The 20,906-nt window shown below is 49.0% G+C and overlaps 2 protein-coding genes across 3 annotated transcripts; one reads left to right on the top strand and one right to left on the bottom strand.

Annotated features, from left to right (window-relative positions):
* Window positions 1-6,002: 6,002 nt before the first annotated feature.
* On the bottom strand, window positions 6,003-7,508 carry DEFB124 (defensin beta 124; the record flags this gene model as incomplete). Its single annotated transcript, XM_080924963.1, has 2 exons — window positions 6,003-6,151; window positions 7,451-7,508. 2 exons carry the CDS (start codon window positions 7,506-7,508, stop codon window positions 6,003-6,005), a joined length of 207 nt encoding a protein of 68 aa, XP_080781089.1.
* A 3,758-nt stretch (window positions 7,509-11,266) lies between these two features.
* REM1 (RRAD and GEM like GTPase 1) lies at window positions 11,267-19,657 on the top strand. Of its 2 annotated transcripts, XR_013975248.1 has the most exons (6): window positions 11,267-11,314; window positions 12,133-12,663; window positions 13,617-13,696; window positions 17,966-18,167; window positions 18,930-19,254; window positions 19,542-19,657. XR_013975248.1 is itself a non-coding variant. In XM_080925355.1 (5 exons), exons 2-5 carry the CDS (start codon window positions 12,324-12,326, stop codon window positions 19,199-19,201), a joined length of 894 nt encoding a protein of 297 aa, XP_080781481.1. In that variant the 5' UTR covers window positions 11,267-11,314; window positions 12,133-12,323; the 3' UTR covers window positions 19,202-19,415. The 2 variants fall into 2 exon arrangements, 1 of the variants encoding a protein (XP_080781481.1); XM_080925355.1 differs by lacking the exon at window positions 19,542-19,657 and having other exon boundaries at window positions 18,930-19,415.
* Window positions 19,658-20,906: the final 1,249 nt, after the last annotated feature.

The following is a 20,906-nucleotide window of genomic DNA, read 5'->3' as shown; positions in this document are numbered from 1 at the left end:
TACTTGCCCACAGAGAATCAACCATCAAAAATGTACCTAGTAGATTTCCAAAGAAACCACTAGAGGGCAGTACCTACCCGTGAGACTCCTTGATGGGCCACTGACTAAAGTTTAAAAGAAAAGCTGTCTCAAATGGAGCTGCCCGGGCTGACCTTGACCTCCCACGAACTGGGATTACAGGTGTATATTGCAACGCCCTCAAAGGGTCTTCACCATACTACTGAAATTATAAAAAAAAGAAAAAGAGAGAGACAGACAGACAGACAGATTTTTATAGTTACTATGGGAAGTATTTTAGGTCTAAACATCTTTAATTGAAAAACTGTTGCTGGGCATGATGGCGCACACATTGAATTCCAGCAGGCAGGTGGATCTCTGTGAGTTCGAGGCCAGACTGGATTTCATTTAGACATAGCTCCATAGAGATACCCTGTCTAAAATATAAAAAGAGAGAGGAGATATCACAGGCCCAGAAACGTTCTGGAGTGACAAAGATATAAAGCACCCAATGCTTGACTTCATTTTGTTTTTAAACCACATTTTACACATTTTTACTTTCTCCTCTGTATACTGAACATAGTGTGGTCTTCATTTTCTTGTTTTTGCGTCTCCGTCTTCTTTTTTACAATTATGGGGAAAACATTGATTTCTAAGCACTGGCTGGAGAAATGACAAGCGGTTGGGAGCATACATCGGAAGAGAAGACCAGTATTCAGTTCCCAGCACTCACAAAAGGGGCTCACAGCTGTAAGTCCAGCTCCGGAGAATCTAATGCCTCTGACCTCTAAGGACATAACCACACATGCACACTCACATGCCAAACACTATATATGTATATATATATATATATTAAAGTAAGTATAAAATTAAACCTAGAACAAGGTTTAGGAATCCATACAATCTGTCTGCTGTGGCTTTCTTTGATATGGCCCAACAAGAGAGACAGAGATCCAGAAATCACTTCTGGAACATCCTGGAAAAAAATATGTCCGCTGTCTAATCTATTCATGAGTAAACAGCAGCCGCTCAAACAGAGGGACACTCCACAAATCAGCAGGCTGGATCGGAGGCAGATGTCAGCATGATGAACTCTCTTTTCCTAGTACCCTAGGCCGGCTTTGAACTTTCTGTGTAGCTAATCTTATCCTCCTGCCTCCACCTCGAACACGCCATGTTCAACTGATGTAGTGCTACTAAGGATCAAAGCCAAGGCTGCGTATGTGGTGGTCAAGGTGGCCAAACACTCTGGGGACTGTGAGGCCGCTAGCCCCGGGTTCTAGTCTCGTCGAGGAGGTCAAGTAAATGCTACAACTGAGACATGGTGTTTATCTAAGTATGCTCTGAAGATTAAACAGTGAGGTGGGTTTTTTTTCCCATTGTTTAGTCACACGCTGAGTTTAATCACATTCTGTGTGGTTACATAAACAAGCGCCTTTGTCTTAGGAAAACAAAGGGGTGGAATTAAAGAACAAAACCATCGCACCTAAAATGTACCTGCAAACTGCTCACAAGAGCTGCACACGAAGAGTAGAGGTGGAAGATGGATGGACTGTCTTACCTGAGCTCTTCTCCTCTGAGAAGGCATTAACTTGTTTCCAGTTGACATACAACTGACCTCTGTGACTGATTCTTTGACAACGTGATGCACGGATCACTGCTAAAACTCACTCTTTCTGTTCTTGTTCACCCTCAAGGCTTCACATTAATATTCGATATCACCATATAAACTGTCTTCAAACTTGCAAGTCCTATAGTCTTTACAAACTCAAACACTTTAAAAGTTCTGTCTCTTTCTAAAAACATCTTTATTTATGTTTGTATTTTTATTTTATGTATGAGTGCTCTATCTGCATGTGCACCTGCAGGCCAGAAGAGGGCATCAGATCACACAATAGATGGTGATGAGCCACCATGTGGTTCCTGGGAATTGAACTCAGGACCTCTGGAAGAGCAGTCAGTGCTCCTAACCACTCTCTCCAGCCCCTAAGTCTAATTTTGTAAGTTAGCAACTTACAAAATGACAGCACAAAGGGCAGAACCAGGCACAGTCATAATCTGAACAGAGAAAACCAAACTCCAAGTGTGTAAATAACTCAATTTCCAATATCTGGAATCAGCTCACAATCTTTTGGGCTCCTCCAAAGGGCTCTGGTCACGTCTCTGGCCCCACTGTCTGAAGCACACACATCTTGTCTTTCAGATTCCCAGCTAGCTCTGTACCACCATGGCTGTTGTTCTTAGTGGCTGGTTACCCTAAGTACTGGCATCTCCAAAATGCTGGAGTCTCTTGCTGCAACTGAGCTGCACCTTCACCAGGAGCTTCTCCTGGGCTCTCTTCGGGGACTCCAGCCCTGACACATAGTGCCAAGCCTCAGCATTCATCCATGACCCCTTCATACCTTCAAAACCAATGCCACCTAAGTGACCCTTACGCTACCAAGTTCAGCTGCAGCAGGAGGACAGCATGGGCAAGCTCTGGACCACAGCGTGTGCACTAACCCTCAGGAAACACTTCCCAGGTTTCACCTCAGTGATGTTTAACCACAGCTTAGTCAGTGCTCATTCTTCAGTTCCAGCTGACAAGAATCCGTTGTCCCAGCAAAGTAAACGTTTTACCTTAGTGATTTTGGTTTCTTGATGATCAAGAACAGACAATTTTTCAGCCGCAGCAGAAAAGAACCATAGACTCTTCACACGAAGAGCCCAGGTTGGTCTTTGCTTCCCTCTGAAACTTCACAGCCAGGCTTCCTTCCTCTGCATGCTCTCAAGATTCTTATCTTCCAAGCTCTTGCAGGACATCCCCCTGAGGTCTCAGTACTCAGTGGCTTTTCTAGCCCAAAGTCCTTCCACAATCCTCCTCAAAAACACAGTCAGGACTATCACAGCAACACCCAACTCCTGTAACAACTTGTCTTAGTTAGGATCTTCATTGCTAAAATGATCACAAGCAAATTGTACAGGAGAGGGCTTCTGTGGCTTAAACATCCACATTGTAGTCTATGACTAAAGGAAGCCGGGGAAGGAACCTGGAGGCAGGAGCTGATGCAGAGGCCACGGAGGGTGCTGCTTACTGACTTGCTCCTCGTGGCTTTGTTCAGCCTGCTTTCCTGTAGAATCCAGGACCACCAGCCCAGGCCTGGCACCACCCACAGCAGGCTGGGCGTCCCCATCAAGCACTTGTTAAGAAAATGCCTACAAGTTTGCCTACACTCTGAACGTACGGAGGCATTTCCTCAATTGATGTTCCCTCCTCTCAGATGACTCCAGCTTGTGTCAGGCTGACATAAAAGTATTCAACATAGTCAGTATCTGGGGAAATCATGGAAACTGTTATACCATTCCTAAGGGTTTCTGGTGATAAAACTATTTTGAGAAGGTGACCAGGGCATGCCTTTTGTTCAGTAACAAAGGCAGATTGCAGTGACTTGTATTACTGGGACCTTTCAAAGGGGCTGATCCACCCTCTCTGATCCTCCACCCTCTACCAGTCACCCCATTATAGGCTGTGGGGATTTCCACTTGACAGAAAAGAAACCTGACAATCAGGCTCAAGCAGTGACTGGCTCCGGGTCTCACAGCCCGAGCCCTGTGGCATAGCTGGGTTGAGGACGTAAGTCTCTCTGACCCCCACTCTTAGAAGTCATCGCCAACTTCACAGCAAAGTCCCAAAGCCACACATGTGACATCTAAGGCTGCACTTGGAGCACTGGCTGCTCTATTCCTTCTGAAACACTGGGGGAATGAGCTTAGCGCACAGGACTAGATTTAGTTTGGGCCAGCCTAGCCTATGAGTAAGCGTCTGTTTCTAGTATGGTTTCTTTTGCTGTGGCAAATACTCCCACCTAGGGTTGGGGAAGAAAGGGTTTGTCTGGTTTGCAATTCCAGGCTACCTCCGTTCCTGAGAAATCAGGACAGGAGCTCAAGCTGCTGTTCCCAGTAAATCCAGTCAAGGGCAGAGATCAGTGTGTCCACGCTGTCTGCTATGTGCCGTGTTTCCTCAACTAGCTTTATTCACCTCTATATAGTTCAGGGTCCAGGCCATAACATAATGCCTTTGTCCTAATTAACAATCAAGATGGTTCTGCACAGACATGCCCGCTGGCCAGCCTGGTCTAGATGATTTGTTATTGAGAGTTATTGAGAGTCTCTTCCAAGGTGAATCATGGCAAGTAGACATTTCGAATGGACAGAGTCCCTTTGGGTTTCCTGAACCAAGAGGTTTAGTCTGGATGACAGCTCATTCTCCCAGGTCCCCTCTCCTGCCACACTTCACCTGTGTGTGGCAGATGTAGGAAAGACCTGCTGACTAGAGTCCACCAAGGTGTGGATGGCTTGATCTCCCTCTCCCTCTTCATGGCTGCCCCAGCTAATGTCACCTCGAAGTCACTCCTGTGGCTTGGCCTCCTGGAGTTCTTACTGTTCCTGTACCAAGGCTCTCCGCCCACCATGGTGTGCCTTTAAACAGCTTGCTAAGCTTCAGTTCCCCATGCAGACCACACAGGAACAGAGTGGGAAGCCAGGGCACCGACCTCCACACACTTCACTTTGTGACAGCAATTATTCAGCACTGGAGCTCTGTGGGCATGTCTGTCTTCCTCTCCATCTGCCTTGGCACATCTGCAAGTAGCAAAGAGCCAGAAACTAAAGGCTTCACACTCAGCAGGACAGATGTCCTCCAGGACTGCCCCTCTGTCACGCCAGCTTTCTCCACCGACACAAATGTCACTTATCTGACCACTACGCATCCACTTGTGGAATCATCACCCCACACTGGGCCACCACACCCAGCATAGCTCTGAAGTCTCAGAAAAGATGAGCCAGAGCCTCTGTCCCTGACATGCCTTTCAGTTATCACATATCCTGTCCCTCTGTGGACTCAGCCTCAGAGAGAAGACGGCAGAGAGGAGAGCGCCCTAACCCCTTTCTCACAGGCGCAGGTCTTCTCGGTAGCTACAAGGCAGAATTCTTCTTTTCTCAGCATCTTAAACTGGAAGTGAGCGTGAGACGGTAAGGTGGCGCACAGATGCAAGCAGAAGTCAGCCAATAAGGTTCCAGAGAAAGTGTTTCACTGCCAGTATTATTACTGATACGCCCCGGCACTGTGTTATTGTTAGGAGCTGTGTCTGTTATTGGTTTGGATCACCAACACACTCCCTACCAGCCAATCCCCCATGCCTTCTCTAAACAGGTCTCGGGGCCTGAAATCTGTGTGTGTGCGCGAGTGCGAGTTCACATAGGTGTGTGCATTTTCCTGGTGATTGTACATAGATCTACATGTACACTAGACAAGCACTCTACCTCAAAACCACATCCCCACACCTCCAGATTTCCTTTATAGTCAGGAGGGTTCCCTGAAAGCTGAGCTTCCTGTTTTTTCATTCTAACACAACCCTAAAAGGCAAAGAGGACTTGAACTCTGTGCCTCTCTATGCACCTGTCTCATTCTGCTGGGGTCGTGTACCCCACCTTCCTGCATCACTGGACCTCATCGCAGAAAGGACAGGCTTTCCTCTGTGCCTTTCTACTCCTGCCTAATCAGGTCTGTAGGACCCCACTTACCGATGAAGAAAGAGAAAGTCTCCTTCCAGCCAAGTCACCTTTCAAGTCAAATGAACCGTCTTGTCCGGAGCGGCAGATGTATGCTGTTGGCTGTGTTGTCCTTCACCTTTATTAATTTATCGTGAGCTCTACCTTGCTTTTGACATTCTCTCTGCAAAGTCCTAACCATCCAATATCAATACCCCTGCTTTGTGGATGAGGATCCTGAGGAAGCGTTCAGGAGGATGGATCATCTTTCTGGAGTTAGTCAAGCCCAGGACGTTTAGCACGGTCATTAGTCTCAGTCCCCCCAGCACCTGTTTCTCCAGCCATCATCACCCCCACATCTTTGACTTTATCCCCTTCCCTGCCAGGAAATGAACTCAGCCATGCAAGCAGAACACAGAGAGAGCATGAATTTTATTGGGGAGCGATGGCATCAACTCTAGCACAAGCTACACACCTCAAACCCTTGCTGGAGGTGAAGGCTTGAGAGAGTAGGTCAGGCAGCAGAGAGAGGCGTCTGCACACAGGTGCATGAAGGTCTCTTGCCTTGTGCAGTAAGTCCGGCAGGCCCCCTGGCCGTTCCAGCACCGTTTGAATTCAGTGCTACCTGTGTGGAAGAAGACCACAAATCACAGAGCAGCCTGTGGGTCACAGGTTAGACTACTGGTCACAAGTTGAACTACAGATTATGTCACACTGGCAGTAGGGTCAGCTCTCTGGTCATTTGTTAGACCACAGTCACGAATGAGAGTATGGGTGATAATGGAAGTTACAGATCTCATTCTAGGTGAGCCCATAGGTCACAGGTTAGACCACTGGTTAAGAGAATTAACTTACTGTCCAAGTAAATCCACCCATCAGGCACACTCTTAACACTTTTTTTAGCATAAAACTATATGAATACAATTTTGTCAGTACTTGACTTTTTGAAAGGTATGACAGTATGCATTGAAATCTTACTATTTACAATGATCATAAAGTGTATGTAAAACAAAACGTAACATGGAAATAGTCAAAGTTTTCTTGGCGTGTAAAGATTAAACATAGTGATTTTTAAATACCAAAAATTGCCACAAGGCTATCTTCTTAGCTTTTGAGTTATTAATGATTTAAGGTCTAGGTGTACCCCACTCTGAGAGGGTGCTATACACTTATTTTTTTTCCTAAGAAGGACTGAGGCTTCAACTTTTTGGCTTTTTTTTTTTTTTTTTTTTTTTTTTTTTTTTTTTTTTTTTGAGCTTCATATGGTCTGTGAGTTGTATTCAGAGCTTTCTGGGGCTAGTATCCAATTATCAGTGACTGTGTATTATGTCTGTTCTTTTGTGACTGGGTTACCTCACTCAGGATGATATTCTCTAGATGCATCAATTTTCCTAGGAATTTCATAAAGTCATTGTTTCTGATAGCTGAGTAGTACTCCATTGTGTAAATATATCACAATTTTGTATCCATTCATCTACTGAAGGACATCTGGGTTCTTTCCAGCTTCTGGCTGTTATAAATAAGGCTGCTATGAACATGGTGGAACATGTGTCTTTGTTGTATGTTGGAGCGTATCTGGGGTAAATGCCCAGAAGTGGAATAACTGGGTCTTCAGATAGTACTATGTCCAATTTTCTGAGGAACCCCCAGACTGATTTCCAGAGTGGTTGTGCCAGCTTGCAACCCCATTAACACTTTTTTAATAACACTGTATGACTGCACTTGGTCTTGCTGCCATCCCTGTTGTACAAGTGGAGAAATAGAAGCTCTCAGAGGCTAATAACCTTGAGGAAATCAGACTCTCTCTCTCTCTCTCTCTCTCTCTCTCTCTCTCTCTCTCTCCCTCTCCCTCTCCCTCTCCCTCCCTCCCCCCCCCACCCTCTCTCTCTCACACACACACATACACACACACAAGAGTGATTACCTGGTGGCACATGACCCAGGACCAGAAGAGCCACAATGAGTAGAATCCACTTTGCCATGGCCACCAAGCTCCCTGCTACGTTTTTGGGAAGAAGTCAGGAGAGGAGCCCAGCGTACAGTCTTGCTACAGACCCAGCTTTTATGGGCTGCAGAGCCAAGAACAGCAAGCGCATGTGGGAGGGTGAGGCCACGTGGTCCCAAGGCTGTTTAGCTCTCTCATGACTACCTCTGCATGGACTAGTCAGCCAAATCCTCCAGAGGCTGTGCAAGGCCCTGGGGTTTGTGACAGAAGGACAGAGAGACTGAGAGAGTATGAATGGCTTTTCCCAGTCTAAAAGAGTAAGAAAACACTTAAGAAAGGCCTGCTTCTCCCCAGCATCTTCCCATGTGATGATCAATACTGATTGTTGACTTGGCAGCATCTAGTAATCACCTGGCAGGTTAACATTTAGGCATGTCTGTGAGCACGTGTCTAGGCTGGGTTAATAGAGGCAGGAAGACCCTAAAAGTAAGCAACCACTCCAGGGCCAGGATCATCCTGGACTGGATTAAAAGAGAGAGAGAGAGAGAGAGAGAAAGCGAGCTGACTGCCAATTTCCCCCTCCCTCTTTCCTCAGCTGCCTCACACTCCAGTGACTACCCTAATGGACTGTGTACCCTCAAACCGTGAGCTAAGAGAAACCTTCCTCCCTTAAGGCGCTTTTGTCAAGTATCCGTTGCAACAATGAGAAAAGTGACCAACCTACCCCCTCATTTCTGCAAGACCTTAAACAAGTCGCCTAACTGTGACGAGACCCAGGCTGTCATCTACAAAATGAAGACAAGTGTCCTTTTCTCTTTTTAAATTATTTTTTCATTTTCATTAGATTTCCTCACTTTATTTTATGTTTTGTCTGCATGGTGCTTGCAGGAGTCAGAAGGAGAAGTAGAATCTGGAGCTGGAGCTGGGGTGGCTGTGAACCACCATGTGGCTGCCAGGAGCCAGACCTGGGTCCTTTGCAAGAGGACATCTCTCCATTACCTAGGCCTACTCTGAAAATGGAAGAACTCATTCCTTATAGAAAGCAATAACCACCTTCAAAGCATTGAATGAAACCAAGTTCTCAAAATGTGGTCCCTGAAGCAGCAAACTTGTGCTCCTACCTGAGAAAAATGCAAACTCAACAGGCCTGCCCCAGATGTCTCAATCAGAGCCATGGAATCTCCCAGACATTTCTAAGACACCACTACAGACCACCAGGATAGCATTCACAGAGCTTAGCCCAGTGTCGAGCACATAAGCATCTGGGTTACATCGTGAAAGATGAGGAGGAAAGGGTATCCCCGGAAGAGGGAGCAGAATGGGCCCAAAGGTGCAGGTCACAGCCTCGAGACCTACTTAGAAGATGCTGAAATTGAAATGACTCCAGACCATGAGGTCTTAACTGCCAAGTTCACACATTTATGTCATAGACAAAAGCATGTGCACTTGCTTGTATGTTTTAGCAGGATTACCTCCCGTTACTTTTTCTCTCGAGAGTGCAGACAGGGCCGTGCTGTGCAGATACACTGGTGTAGAACTTACTAGAAACCCAGGCTGGCCTGGAACTCACAGTCCTCCTGTCTCAACTCTCAGGGGTTAGAATTCAGATGCGCACCACGTCTGGCAAATGAGATTTTTAAATCAAGAAACTGAAACCCAAAGAGGGGAGTTGATTTGCCCACAGTCGCGCAGTGACTGAGTCACAGAATTAGGGCTGGAAACCATGTCACCACGCTCTCAGACACTGGAAGGTGCCTGTCCAGCACAGCTCATGCTACAGGTAGAACAGGGAGACTAGGACAGCCAAGCTACATGTTAGAAGCATGATCACATTTGTGTATTTTCCCAGGGCCAGAGTTTATTGAAAATCATTTTATTGGCTGGAATTTACCAGGCAGTCCTAATTTGGTAACTGGCCCTTGGCAATCTCAGATTCTTTTATTCTGATCTTAATTATTAATTTTACACTTTGTACAGATTTATGCATGCATCTGTCTATACAGGTGTATATCTATGTATGTGTGAGTGAGTGTGTGTGCGTGTGTTATAGAATAACCACAACAAGGGGTGAAGGCAGCCACAGAGTTCAAGGGATATTCCTGGAGGCAGAAGGCAGAGCTACTAGACCAGAGAAGTCACTGCCAGGGGTTAGACAGATATTAACAATAGATGTAGAGAGCTGCTGGAGACTCACGGAGCCCAGACACAGGGATGAGCTGTGAGCCAGAGAGGCCGGCAGGACCAGAGTGGACGGGCAGTCGATGAATGGTCCATTCATGCTCCCCAGTCAAACAGTGGAGACTGCTGAGAGCTATTGGTCCTTTGACACACACAGCAGGTTATCACATGACAGGTCTGCGGGGATGTCGCCATAGCTACACCACTTGTCCCTTTTGTGGGGTGCAGGTGAGGGTGCTGTGCCCTCTATCGATTCGGTGTTTGTCTGTTTTTCTGCTGCAGTTTGCATACGCCGGTGAGCTTATACGGTCCCGGATTTGATAAGCTAACAGAGGATGTATTTTCCCTCGGAAGACTAACTTGTCTAATGGCGTCTGTCTCTGGTGGCGCTGCACGGGTAGTGGAGTCTACATGCACTCTCCGTGTCCAGTCAGAATGAAGCCAACTGCTGCTTCGGGGTCACCCAAGGCAAGGCACAGCCTGGAAGCCACTGTCCTGCCGTCTGCTGAAACTTGGAGCTGAGCACAGCCTGATCTCCAGACTGCTGCAGGAAGGAAGTCACTCCAGAGGGGGCTGCTGTCGTCCCAAGCCCTGCAGGGGCTGAGGCAGCCCACCCCCCACCCCCCATGCTTGGATCTGCTCCAAATCTGGAGCCTCTCAGGCATGCCGGGGAGCCCCGCCCACAGGTACTGCGGGCCTCCGGGTCTCTACCTGACATACACTTAAACCTCTCAAGAGCTAAAAAGGGCTCCCTGCTCAAGGAGCTTGGATGCTGGCCTTGCAGCCAGTGTCCGTCTCCTTTACTGAGATCAGTATCTTTCCTGCTCCCACATGCCGACGAACGTTGAAATGATGGATAAGTGGTAGATAGACAGAGACAGTGAGTTGGCTCAGCAGATAAAGACACTTGCTGCCAAGTCTGACAACCTGAGTTCAGTCCCCCATATGGTAGAGGGACAAAAACATCTTGTACAAATTGTCCTCTGCCGTCCACTCAGGTGCTAAGGCGCACTCTTCCCGCTCCCTCCAACAAATAAATGTTTTCTAAGTACTAATTTTTAAGGGGACAGTAAACCAGATAGATACCTTAATCCCTGCTAATCCTAGACAAATTTTAGGACGAGTGAGAATCTGACAGTTCAAACTCTTTACTACAGACAATATAGGCTCTTGCTTCCTCCAAACCCTTTTCCAAAATTAACCCTCCACCCAGAGTTTTCTCAAAGTGTGTTCTGCGAGTTATCTACATCACTTGGGTGTTTGTTTTAAGACCCAGATTCCTTAGCCCAGAGCCCAGCTGCAGAAGCGGCTCGCCTCCCTTGAAAGGTGGAACCTGCGACTCTGAACACTAAGTTCCCCTAGAGGATTCCATCCAGGACTGAAGTTGGTGTGCCCTGTAAGTGGGGGAAACTGGGGCGGACACAGAAGGACATCCAGACCCAAGAATAAACTCCCTCTCCAGCACCCCATTCCTACATGGCCACCCCCACCTCACGGGGAGGACGGAAGGCGGAGGTCTACAGGGCGGGGACCTGGGCTGCCTTGACAGGGCGGGGCCGCACGGGGCGGGGTGGCGCTGGAACGGGCGGGACCGGCCGGAGGGGCTGGTGCGGAGGCTGGGGGGACAGCGGAGTACCCAGCAGCTCGGAGCCTCCGCGCGTCAAGGTAAACTTGCCTGTCCTGGTGGAGTTCTCCGGAACCTTGCATGCAGTGTGGTCCAAGGACCGAGAGTCTCGAACCCGCGTCCTGGGCGGGGGTGGGGTGGGGATGGCGGACAAGGGTAGAAAAGCCTGGCACAAGGGACGCTACCACCATCGCTCCCTGCGCTTGTCCCAGGACTCAGAACTCACATCCAGGACCGCCAGTGGAGAAAGTTCCAACCCGAAAGGGCACTTGAGTCCCGAACCCAGTGGGCTCCCATCCCGGTTCTCCTCCCGCATCCCGTTCTGTCACCAAACCTGTTGCTGGGTACCTCGCGGCTCCCCCACCCCACACAACAACAACTGGAGGCCATGGCGCCAGCGGCTCCTGAATTTTTCACGCAGGGGCGGGCCGGGCACGCCGTTCCCATGGCACCAGAGCACTCGGGTTACAGCCAGGAGATCCCCGGAGCCCCTCGCCCTTGTGGAGCGCCAGTGCACCCCGCGGTTTGAAGAACTGCCGGGGATTTCAGGCAGCCAGAATAAAACTTCCCAAAGACCTCAACCCTCCTCACTGTCCCCCCCAATTCCTAAACATGTGAAGACCAGTGGAGAAGGGGGAAGAGGCCGGTCCGATGCTTTCTGTGGGGAGAGTCTCAAATGCTGAAGGGTAGGGACCGCTCTGGGTGGGAGGATGAGTACACTAGGTGTGCTTTAGGTGTTTCCGCTCACTGTAGCCCTCTCTGCCTGTGTCATGGGGAAGGGGTCATCCTCGGAACTTGGAAATCGGCTTCTGGGTGTGCATCTGTGAGTGTTCACAGCCTATTAACTCGCCCCTTCTAGGCCTGAAACCAGCAACCTCCGAACCCAAGGAGCTGAGGAGTCTGTTCGCAGTTGAATCAGAGAGGGCTCTGGAGGAAATTACTTCCACAGTTTATCCGCCCGAAGAAGGCACTCTGGGCTACGGACTTACTGCCCAGCCTACTTCTTTTGGAAAGAAGGGTCTAAGGAAGCCAGAGATTTCCTCACGGAGGATGACTCTTAACACCCAGCAGGAAGCAAAGACCACTCTGCGACGCCGAGCCAGCACACCACTACCCCTGTCTTCCAGGGGTCACCAGCCTGGCCGCCTGTGCACAGCGCCCCCTGCTCAATCCCAGCATCCCCGACTGGGTCAGTCAGCCTCCCTCAACCCTCCCGTTCGGAAACCCTCCCCTGCCCAAGATGGGTGGTCCTCTGAATCCAGCGATTCTGACGGCTCTTGGGAGGCAGTCTACCGGGTGGTGCTTCTTGGAGACCCCGGTGTTGGGAAGACGAGCCTGGCCAGTCTCTTCGCAGAGAAACAAGAACGAGACCTTCATGAGCAGCTGGGAGGTAGGAGCCCTGTAACTAGCCAGGCTGTGGCCACAGGACTGTCACCAGGGGCACGGGATTGCAGAGAACAGATGTGCAGGTCACACACAGTTCAATCCGAAAGGGTATCTTTCATACATGCTATGAAGTAAATGATGCTTTCCTAAGGCTGTGCAAAACACAGCTAAGATAGGGCCTAGAGGAGGGATACTGGATGAAAGGTCCACATCATAAGGGGGAAAATTAGAAACTATGGGTGCCAAGAAATGATGGACTTGCACCCAGCTTAAAAACTCCCAGCCCCAAGTTCTCCTGACTCTCACCCTCCATCCCATCCATCAGCTACCAAGGCCTACAACAGAACTAACATTCTTCCCAAACGGAGGCTTCCAGACCTCCAGTTCTGCCCTCTGGATTTCTTTACCCCATCCCCCAACCCCCAAATGCATTTAGAACACAGGGCCAGGAGCTGCAGGACCTTGGGCCCTGGGACAGTCAGATACACAGCGCTAGAGCAGGTGACATAAAGATAGGCCTCTTGCAGAACTAGCTTTGAGGGTACAGCGAATGTAAGGAGGAGTGGCTAAACACAGACAAAAGATGGAGACCGTTTGGACCGGCCTGTTCTCCAGTGTTGACGCACCTGGGGGTCATGTACATATGTGTGCCACAAGTGGGGGGACTGAGGCCCAAGATAACATGATCTGCCTAAAGGCACAGAGTTAGAGAAGGTTGGGGAGGATTCCCAGGCTACCCCATCAGCCCAGTCACTCAGCTGAGACCCAGCTTCTAGCAACTGCCTGCTGTGTGCCAAGCACTGTTCTGACAGCTGGTGACACATGGACACCCCACCGGGAATGACAGGATTCCCTACCTCTAAGAAAATGCGACGAGGTGACAGACAGAAAGGGAGGAAAGGGGAGGCCGTCTCCAGTGGGCTCCTCCGCACTCATTGGACCCCCCCTCTCCTGCAGGTGTGTATGAGAGAACACTGTCAGTGGACGGAGAGGACACCACACTGGTGGTCATGGACACCTGGGAGGCTGAGAAACTGGTACGACACTGGAAGCACGGTGAGGGGGAGGGGCACTAGAATTAATATTAGGCGCCTGTCTCCTGGGGCATACAGAGCAGGACCTAGGGCGGGGGCCTGCCTCGGCGCCCCTCAAACCTAAAGTTTTCCCAGAGGCAGAAGAACCTCCCAGCCCTGACCTCTGCCCTCACTGACTCCCCTCCCAGCAGACATCCCAGAATGCACTTTTCCCTTTGTGTGTTCCTCATCCTTTTGGCACGTCCGAATTAGGAAAAACAAAACAAAGAAACAAACAAAAATAAACAGTGGATTTGGCCCCCAAAAAATGCCTAAGGGTGACACACACCCCTTCCTTTTCCTTACTAACCATGTAGCTTTGTGCGGTTAATAGACTTAACCTGAATTTCAGTCTTCTCATCTGATGAATGGGTCCAGCATTCCTGCCTTATCAGCTGCTTTTATACGCTACTACTGTAAGTTTACAAAAACTTCTGGGTATCAAACCCAGGGCCCAGAGACTGCTCTGAATGTGTCTCACCACTGAGCAAATTGTACCTCTAGCCACATCAACTGACTTTTAAATCCCCAATGCACTTGTGAAGGACAAGTCGAGCTTAGAGAAGTAGCTAAGGACAGGGGAGCTGTCTGGGATGACTCTGAGAGCTATGGAGGCGGTGAAAAGGGGGAACCAGAGACTGCCTTCCCCTGTTCCCTTCCAGAACAGGCATGCATGGGCCTCTTTCCTCTCATTACACAGGTACACATACTTTTTATAGGACTTGGATAAATGAGTTGAGGGTGAGCTGGGCATATAACTCAGTTAGAAAGTTCATGCTGGAATGCTCTGAATTGCAACGCTTTGAGTCGGATCCCCAGGACTGCACAAGCTAGCTATGGTAGTACATGCTTTTTTTTTTTTTTCACTTTGCAAACTCTTGTTTTTATTTGGATTAAAAAGCTTTGATGAACAAACATGTGATACATACATGGTATAGAACCAGTTACCATAAAACCTCAGATAGTGATATAGTAGTACATGCTTTTAATCCCAGTAGCTAAAGGCAAAAGGATGCAGAAGTTCAAAGCCATCATTGACTACATGGTGAGTTCAAGGCTAGCCTGGGCTAGATCAGATTCTGTCTCTTAAGTGGCAGGGAAAAATTAAAACCTCAGTGGAGATATTACCTCTATAAAGGGATTCAACCTATAAAACCCATTGTCTTGCACCTGCTTGGCATGTGCCTAACCCTATGTTCACAGTTAGGGACACAAGGTCACCTAGTGGGCACAGGAAACATTGAGGAATGACTAGTTGTGCCATCTTTCCCCTAAACTTGAGTCCCATAAAGGAAGTTTAGAATATAATGTTAGGCCTGGTGGCATAAGCCTTTAACCCAGCACTTGACAGGCAGAGGCAGGCAGGCGGTCTGTGAGTTTGGGGCCAGCCTGGGCTGCATAGGAAGTTCAAGGACAATTGGGGCTGTGTATAGAAACCCTGTTTCAAAAATAATAATTGGGCAGTGTTCAGTGGCTGACAGTGCTGCTGATAGAACCTAAGAGAGAGGAAGGGGGCCGTGTGGACAGATCATTTTATTCTTTTAGATGGGGCCTCATGTTGTACCGCTGTTTTAGATTTTTATTGTATTGGAGGAGGTGATAAAAGCCTATGTAGACGTCAGAAGACAATCTGCTAGAGTCATTTCTCTCCTACCATGTGGGCCTGGGAATTGAACTTGGATCATCAGGCTTGGCAGCAGACCCCTTTACCTACTGAACCATCTCACCAGCCCTGGCATCAAATTCTTGATCCTCCTGCTTTGGCCTCCCCCGTACTGCAATCACAGGCATGCATCCCCATGTCTGGCTTGACGAATTCCTTTTAACAAGTACCAAAGAAGGTCCAGGTGAGAGGGAGCCTCACGATGGTCTCAGAACAGCAACCCTCTCTGATGATGGAAGTCAATGGGCACACATTATGGTGTGCAGTTAAAGGTCATTCTAATCCCCTTCTGACGATGAAGAAGCTGATGCTCAGAGGGGCTGTGTCCAAAACTCTCCGAGAACAGGTCAATCATGCCCAGATCTACAAACTCCACAGCTTATACTGGGATTATGTCCCCAACTGCCCTGGAAGCATCACTCACTGGACCTTCAGCTTGCCTTATGTTGGTGTTCTTAGTTATTCAGGTTGATCAAAGAAAGAGACCCTACAGGATGTATTATGGCTTCCTCAGCATCGGGATGAAACAGGCTCAGATGGACCGAACTCTGAACCATCTTGCAGAAGCCTCTGTACTGTTACACAAAGGGCATGTTTAGCCAGGCAATTTCTGCATACCAAAACCTCTGCTCTGGCAGTTGTTGAAGGAATTATTACCTGGGCAGTTCTCAGCCATACAAGATTGCCTGGTTTGCCAGCTATGTCTCGGGACTAAGTTATGCAAAAGCTCTGAGAATCCTTCAGTTAAAGCAACTCCATAAACCTCAGATAGCAATCACTGACTATTTACAAAAGGCTGTGTGAGATCCTGGGTGCCATCACTCTGGAATTTATGCCAGATACAAGGCGGCTGTGTTAAATTCCCACCGCAGTCCACTCACTGGGTGTCTCTAGTGGGCCAGGATGCTGAAAACCCTGGTGAAGGAGGCAGACAGGTGGTAGCCTCAAGGAGCTCAAGGACCAGTATGAGGAAGAACTGCTTTCTGCGTGCAGTAGAACACTGTGGGGTAGCCAATGAGCTAGGCAGGCCAATCAAAAGCCAGGCCTGGGGCCTGCAAGATGGCAAAGCTGAGCATAGGAGTCTGCAGCCAAGCCTGACAGAGATTTACCCCCACACAGTGGAAGGAGAAAATCAACTCCTGAGAGTTGTCCTTTGACCTCACAGTGCACCTAGGTTTTGGGGGTTCGGTGAAAAAGGTTTGGTATTTTTTTTTTTTTTTTTTTTTTTTGTAATGTGAGTTCTGGGAATCAAATTCAACAAAGCCAGACCCCCATGGGTGTATAGCAAGCACTTTACCCGGTGAGCTTTCCTCTTGGCCCTGAGATTCTACTTCTGTCTGATTCTACTCAAAGGTAATTTGGCCTGAGAAGCCATCAGTATAGCTGTTGAGAGTGCACCCGTCCCCCACCAAGGGTCTGACACTTCTCTGCTCATCTGTCCTACTTTCTAGCACCTTCCTCTTTCTGCACACTCAGCCGTCCCCACCACAGCCATTAAGACTGACTTCCCCTGGCCAGCCTTCTTCCCTTCTGGGCCTGTCCCTCCTTCCAAACCCTGCCCACAGGCTCACTAGGAAGCACAACCCATACTCTTCAGACTTCCCCTGACCCTCCATCCTCAGCATGGCCCTTCCCACCTACCCTGTACCCTCCCATCCCGTAACCGGCCTTCCAGAACATGAGCCTGGAGCACAGGAACCAGACCTCATCAAAGGCCTGAAACTGCCCTCCCACATCGCTGTGGCTGTTGCTCTGCTTCTAAAATGTCCCTTTCCACGCCCATCCCCTGTGTCCTCACCCCCCACAGGTAACCTTTCGACCGTCCAAAACTGTACTGAGAAAAATCTCTCTGAATTCAGTCTTTTGTTCCCTCCCTCTCTCTCTCTCTCTCTCTCTCTCTCTCTCTCTCTCTCTCATACACACGTGTGCGAGCACACACACACACTTTATTATCCGTTTTGTGTGAGTGTGTATGAGTGCAGATGCAGCCTTGCCGTGTGCAGGTGTGAGGTCAGAGGACTTCGGGACTTGGTTCTCTCCTTCCACTGTGGGATCCATTACCCACTGCGCCTTCCCAAGGACCCTTTCTTCCTTTTTTTCTTTTAATTCTAGATTGCAGACACTCTAAACCATGTCCCATTCTCTTCTCACAAATTAGATAGAGCTGAAGGAGCCAGGCCTGATGGAGCCCTCACATATTCCCACCATGCCAGGGGCTAAGGCAGAAGGAAAAAAAGAGGATAGGGTGGGGAAGGAGGAAGAAAAAGGTGAGAAGGCTGAATAGGCAAAGCTAGACCTTCATTAGTCAGACAGAGCCCCCACAGTCAGTAGAAGGGGGAAGGAATCAAGGGAGAGTCCATCAGCTTTTTGAGGAAAGAAACTGGGGCTCAAGAGAATTCATGGTTTCCCCAGGGCGGCCCTGGGGCATTATAATAGAGTGTGTCCCACCCACCCACCCAAAACCATCCCAAGCAGAACCTCTCCTACTCTGCCCTTTAGACCCACAGAGCCTCTTTCTCAGCCAGAGCTAGGCACCCTCTGAGGATGGGCCTGGGGTCCCTCCCCCGCAGGATGAAAGCTGGAGCCAGGAGTCATGCCTGCAGGCGGGCAGCGCCTACGTCATCGTGTACTCGGTGGCAGATCGCAGCAGCTTCGAGAGCGCCTCGGAGCTCCGAATCCAGCTGAGGCGCACGCATCAGGCCGACCACGTGCCCATCATCCTGGTGGGCAACAAGGCCGACCTGGCCCGCTGCCGGGAAGTCTCTGTAGAAGGTGGGTCCTTTACCACACCCTCCTGTCTCCTGCAGCCTGACTGCTGCGCCTCCGCTCGAAGGTCTGTGCCCTCCAGCCTAGCCTGTCCTACAACGAATAGCTTACCTGTCCTGTCCTCTCTCACCTCTCAAATCAGCACCCAAGTCTGAAAGACCCCGTCTCTTCACTCGATACCCCAAGTCTCGATGTTGTCCTGGTATCTCCGCTTTGCCGGAGCCGGTCCCTATTCGATCATTCTAACCCCGTTTAACCATCTCTCCTTGACAGCTAACAGGTTTCCAGAACCACAGCTTACCGGTGACCTATGCCTAAAATTCCCGCGTACCAGCTCCATAGCTGATAATCAGAGAGGCTCTGCCCACCGCCAATGTCTACAGCTTCTCCCAAAGCTGACAATGGCCATTAGTGGCTCCAGTAGAAGTTGGGAAGATTATAAATGCAAGGTTTATATGAAACACTTAGTGTGTTGGCCAGGAACTGCAAACCAAACTTTTAAAGTTAGGCATAAATTATATTTACAATGGGCGAGGAATAGTTTAATAAGTTTCATATTTCTAGTGGGACCCATGGTCTTAAAATGGCCCTACTTACGAGGTCATATCTTCCCAGCCTTATTCTTCTGAGTATCGATCCCTACACTGAACCTATCTATGATTTGCCCCTGGGTGCCCTGACACGTAAACTAAGTAGGCATCAGGGAAATTGCTTCCTGAGAGTCTGAACACACCTCTTTCCATCTTTATCTCTGCCTTGCCCCATCAGAGGGCCGCGCCTGCGCAGTGGTGTTCGATTGCAAGTTCATTGAGACTTCAGCCACTCTGCAGCACAATGTGACAGAGCTCTTTGAGGGCGTGGTGCGCCAACTGCGCCTGCGTCGCCAAGACACTGTGGCCCCAGAGACACCTTCACCTCGACGACGGGCCAGCTTGGGCCAGCGCGCCCGCCGCTTCCTGGCACGCCTAACGGCACGCAGCGCACGACGCCGGGCACTCAAAGCTCGTTCCAAGTCCTGCCACAACCTAGCTGTGCTCTGAGGCCAGCGTCTCTCCGAGGTGATGGGACACTATGGTGCCACTGAGGACAAAAGGTGCGTCATTGGAGTTCTCGTGGTTGACCTTGCCTTTTGCCAGGATGGCTAGAGTATTGCCAGGATGTAGGGTTTTGGGGACCCTTCCTGCCTGGCAAAATGATGAATGGACAGACTATGGGGCTATAAACCCAAGCTAGGCACAAGGTTTTTTTTTTTTTGTTTTGTTTTGTTTTGTTTTGTTTGTTTGTTTTTTGTTGTTGTTGCTTTTTTTTTTTTTTTTTTTTTGTTTTGTTTTTTTACAGGGTGGGTGTCTGTGTAAAAAAAAAAAATATTTTTGTCCCTAGGCTGTGACCAATTTTTCAGATACCACAATAAGCCAGTCTGGGATGTCCTGTCCGATGTTTGGATGTCTCTCAGTGGGTTCTTCCAGGCATCTCCACCTCCTCCTCAAACATCTAACTTGACTGTAGACTGTTTTGGTCTGCTGGCCTAGATGTCTTGGACAATCAATAAAGTCAGTGAGTTAATTACAAGCTCAGGCCTTCCTCCCAACTTCTGGGTTTAGTTTCTACCCCAAGGCCTTTGAGACAGACACACGGTGGATCACATTCACAACACAATTTCGAGTGACCTGCTATTTCCTTCTTAATTCATTTTTTTAGATTCTAGAGCCACAGAATGTTGCCTGTCTACACTGGCACTGTAAGAGCTGCTGATTGTGTAAGCTGGTTATGACAATGTACAACCTGTCACACATGCTAGGAAGTCCTACCGTGGAGCTGCACACCAAGCCACTGTTATTTTTGTGCCTGTGTGTGTTCTGTCTGTACAACACCGAAGAGTGTGACCTCTAATCTCCTCCGGTTGTTTAGGAAAAGGAGGTTCCGAGAGGGAAAGCAGGCTCCCATAATCACACAGCTGTTCTAAGTGAAGCCACGGAGATCCCAGTGCGCCCCTTGCCACATTTCTCAGAGGCAGGAACTGGTGGATCCCTGGAACTTGCCGACCAGCCAACCTGCCTTATTTGGTGAGCTCTAGGCCAGTCAGGGACTTTGTCTCTGAAAAAAACAGTAGGCAGATGACCTCTGACCTACACACACACACACACACACACACACACAGAGTGACAGGAGGTAGAGGTGTGACTGAAGGTCAAGCTTCCTAACACAAGTGAGGTCATAGGTTCGATTTTAACAGGGAGGGGGGAGTAAAATTCTATGGGGGAGGTGGAAATATCAGTAAATGCCCATAATCCCAGAACTCAGAGAGTTGAGGCAGAAGTATCTAGAGTTCAAGGCCAATGTAGCCTACCAGGAAAGGGCGGGGGCATTAAATAACTACCCATAATCCTAACTTTCAGGGAATGCAGAGGCAGGAGGATTCCCCCTGAAACACCAAAACCATCCTGGTCTTCAAAGCAAGTTCCAGGCCGGAGAGGTCTATATAGCCATCTCAAAACACGGGGCAGACACCAATTTTCTAGCACAACTTTGCATATAATTTAAGGGGCAGGCATGAATTCCGTGGAACTCAGTCCGTTAATCCCAGGATGGATGCTAATTTAGTACAATGCATTCATTTTCCAAATGTGGAAAGTGAAGCCCTGAGACGGGCAGAGAGTTCTCCAGAGTCACCCAGTCAGGGAGTTCCGGGGCCCTCAGGACCCAGCCCCCTCCTCTGACCTCCCTTGGCTGTGAAGGATGAAGGCC

Source organism: Micromys minutus (assembly GCF_963924665.1).
Source record: "Micromys minutus genome assembly, chromosome: 11".
Taxonomy (NCBI): Eukaryota; Metazoa; Chordata; class Mammalia; order Rodentia; family Muridae; genus Micromys; species Micromys minutus.
The sequence above is the reverse complement of the archived record's forward strand: the minus strand, read 5'-3'. Positions and strand labels throughout refer to the sequence as shown.

What these genes read in the sequence shown, in the direction of transcription:
- REM1 (XM_080925355.1), top strand. Translation starts at nt 12,324, where the DNA reads ATGACTCTTAACACCCAGCAGGAAGCAAAGACCACTCTGCGACGCCGA. An exon ending in CCTGGGAGGCTGAGAAACTG is followed by an intron (nt 13,697 to 17,965) that starts GTACGACACTGG and finishes CCTCCCCCGCAG; the next exon opens with GATGAAAGCTGGAGCCAGGA. An exon ending in CCGGGAAGTCTCTGTAGAAG is followed by an intron (nt 18,168 to 18,929) that starts GTGGGTCCTTTA and finishes TTGCCCCATCAG; the next exon opens with AGGGCCGCGCCTGCGCAGTG.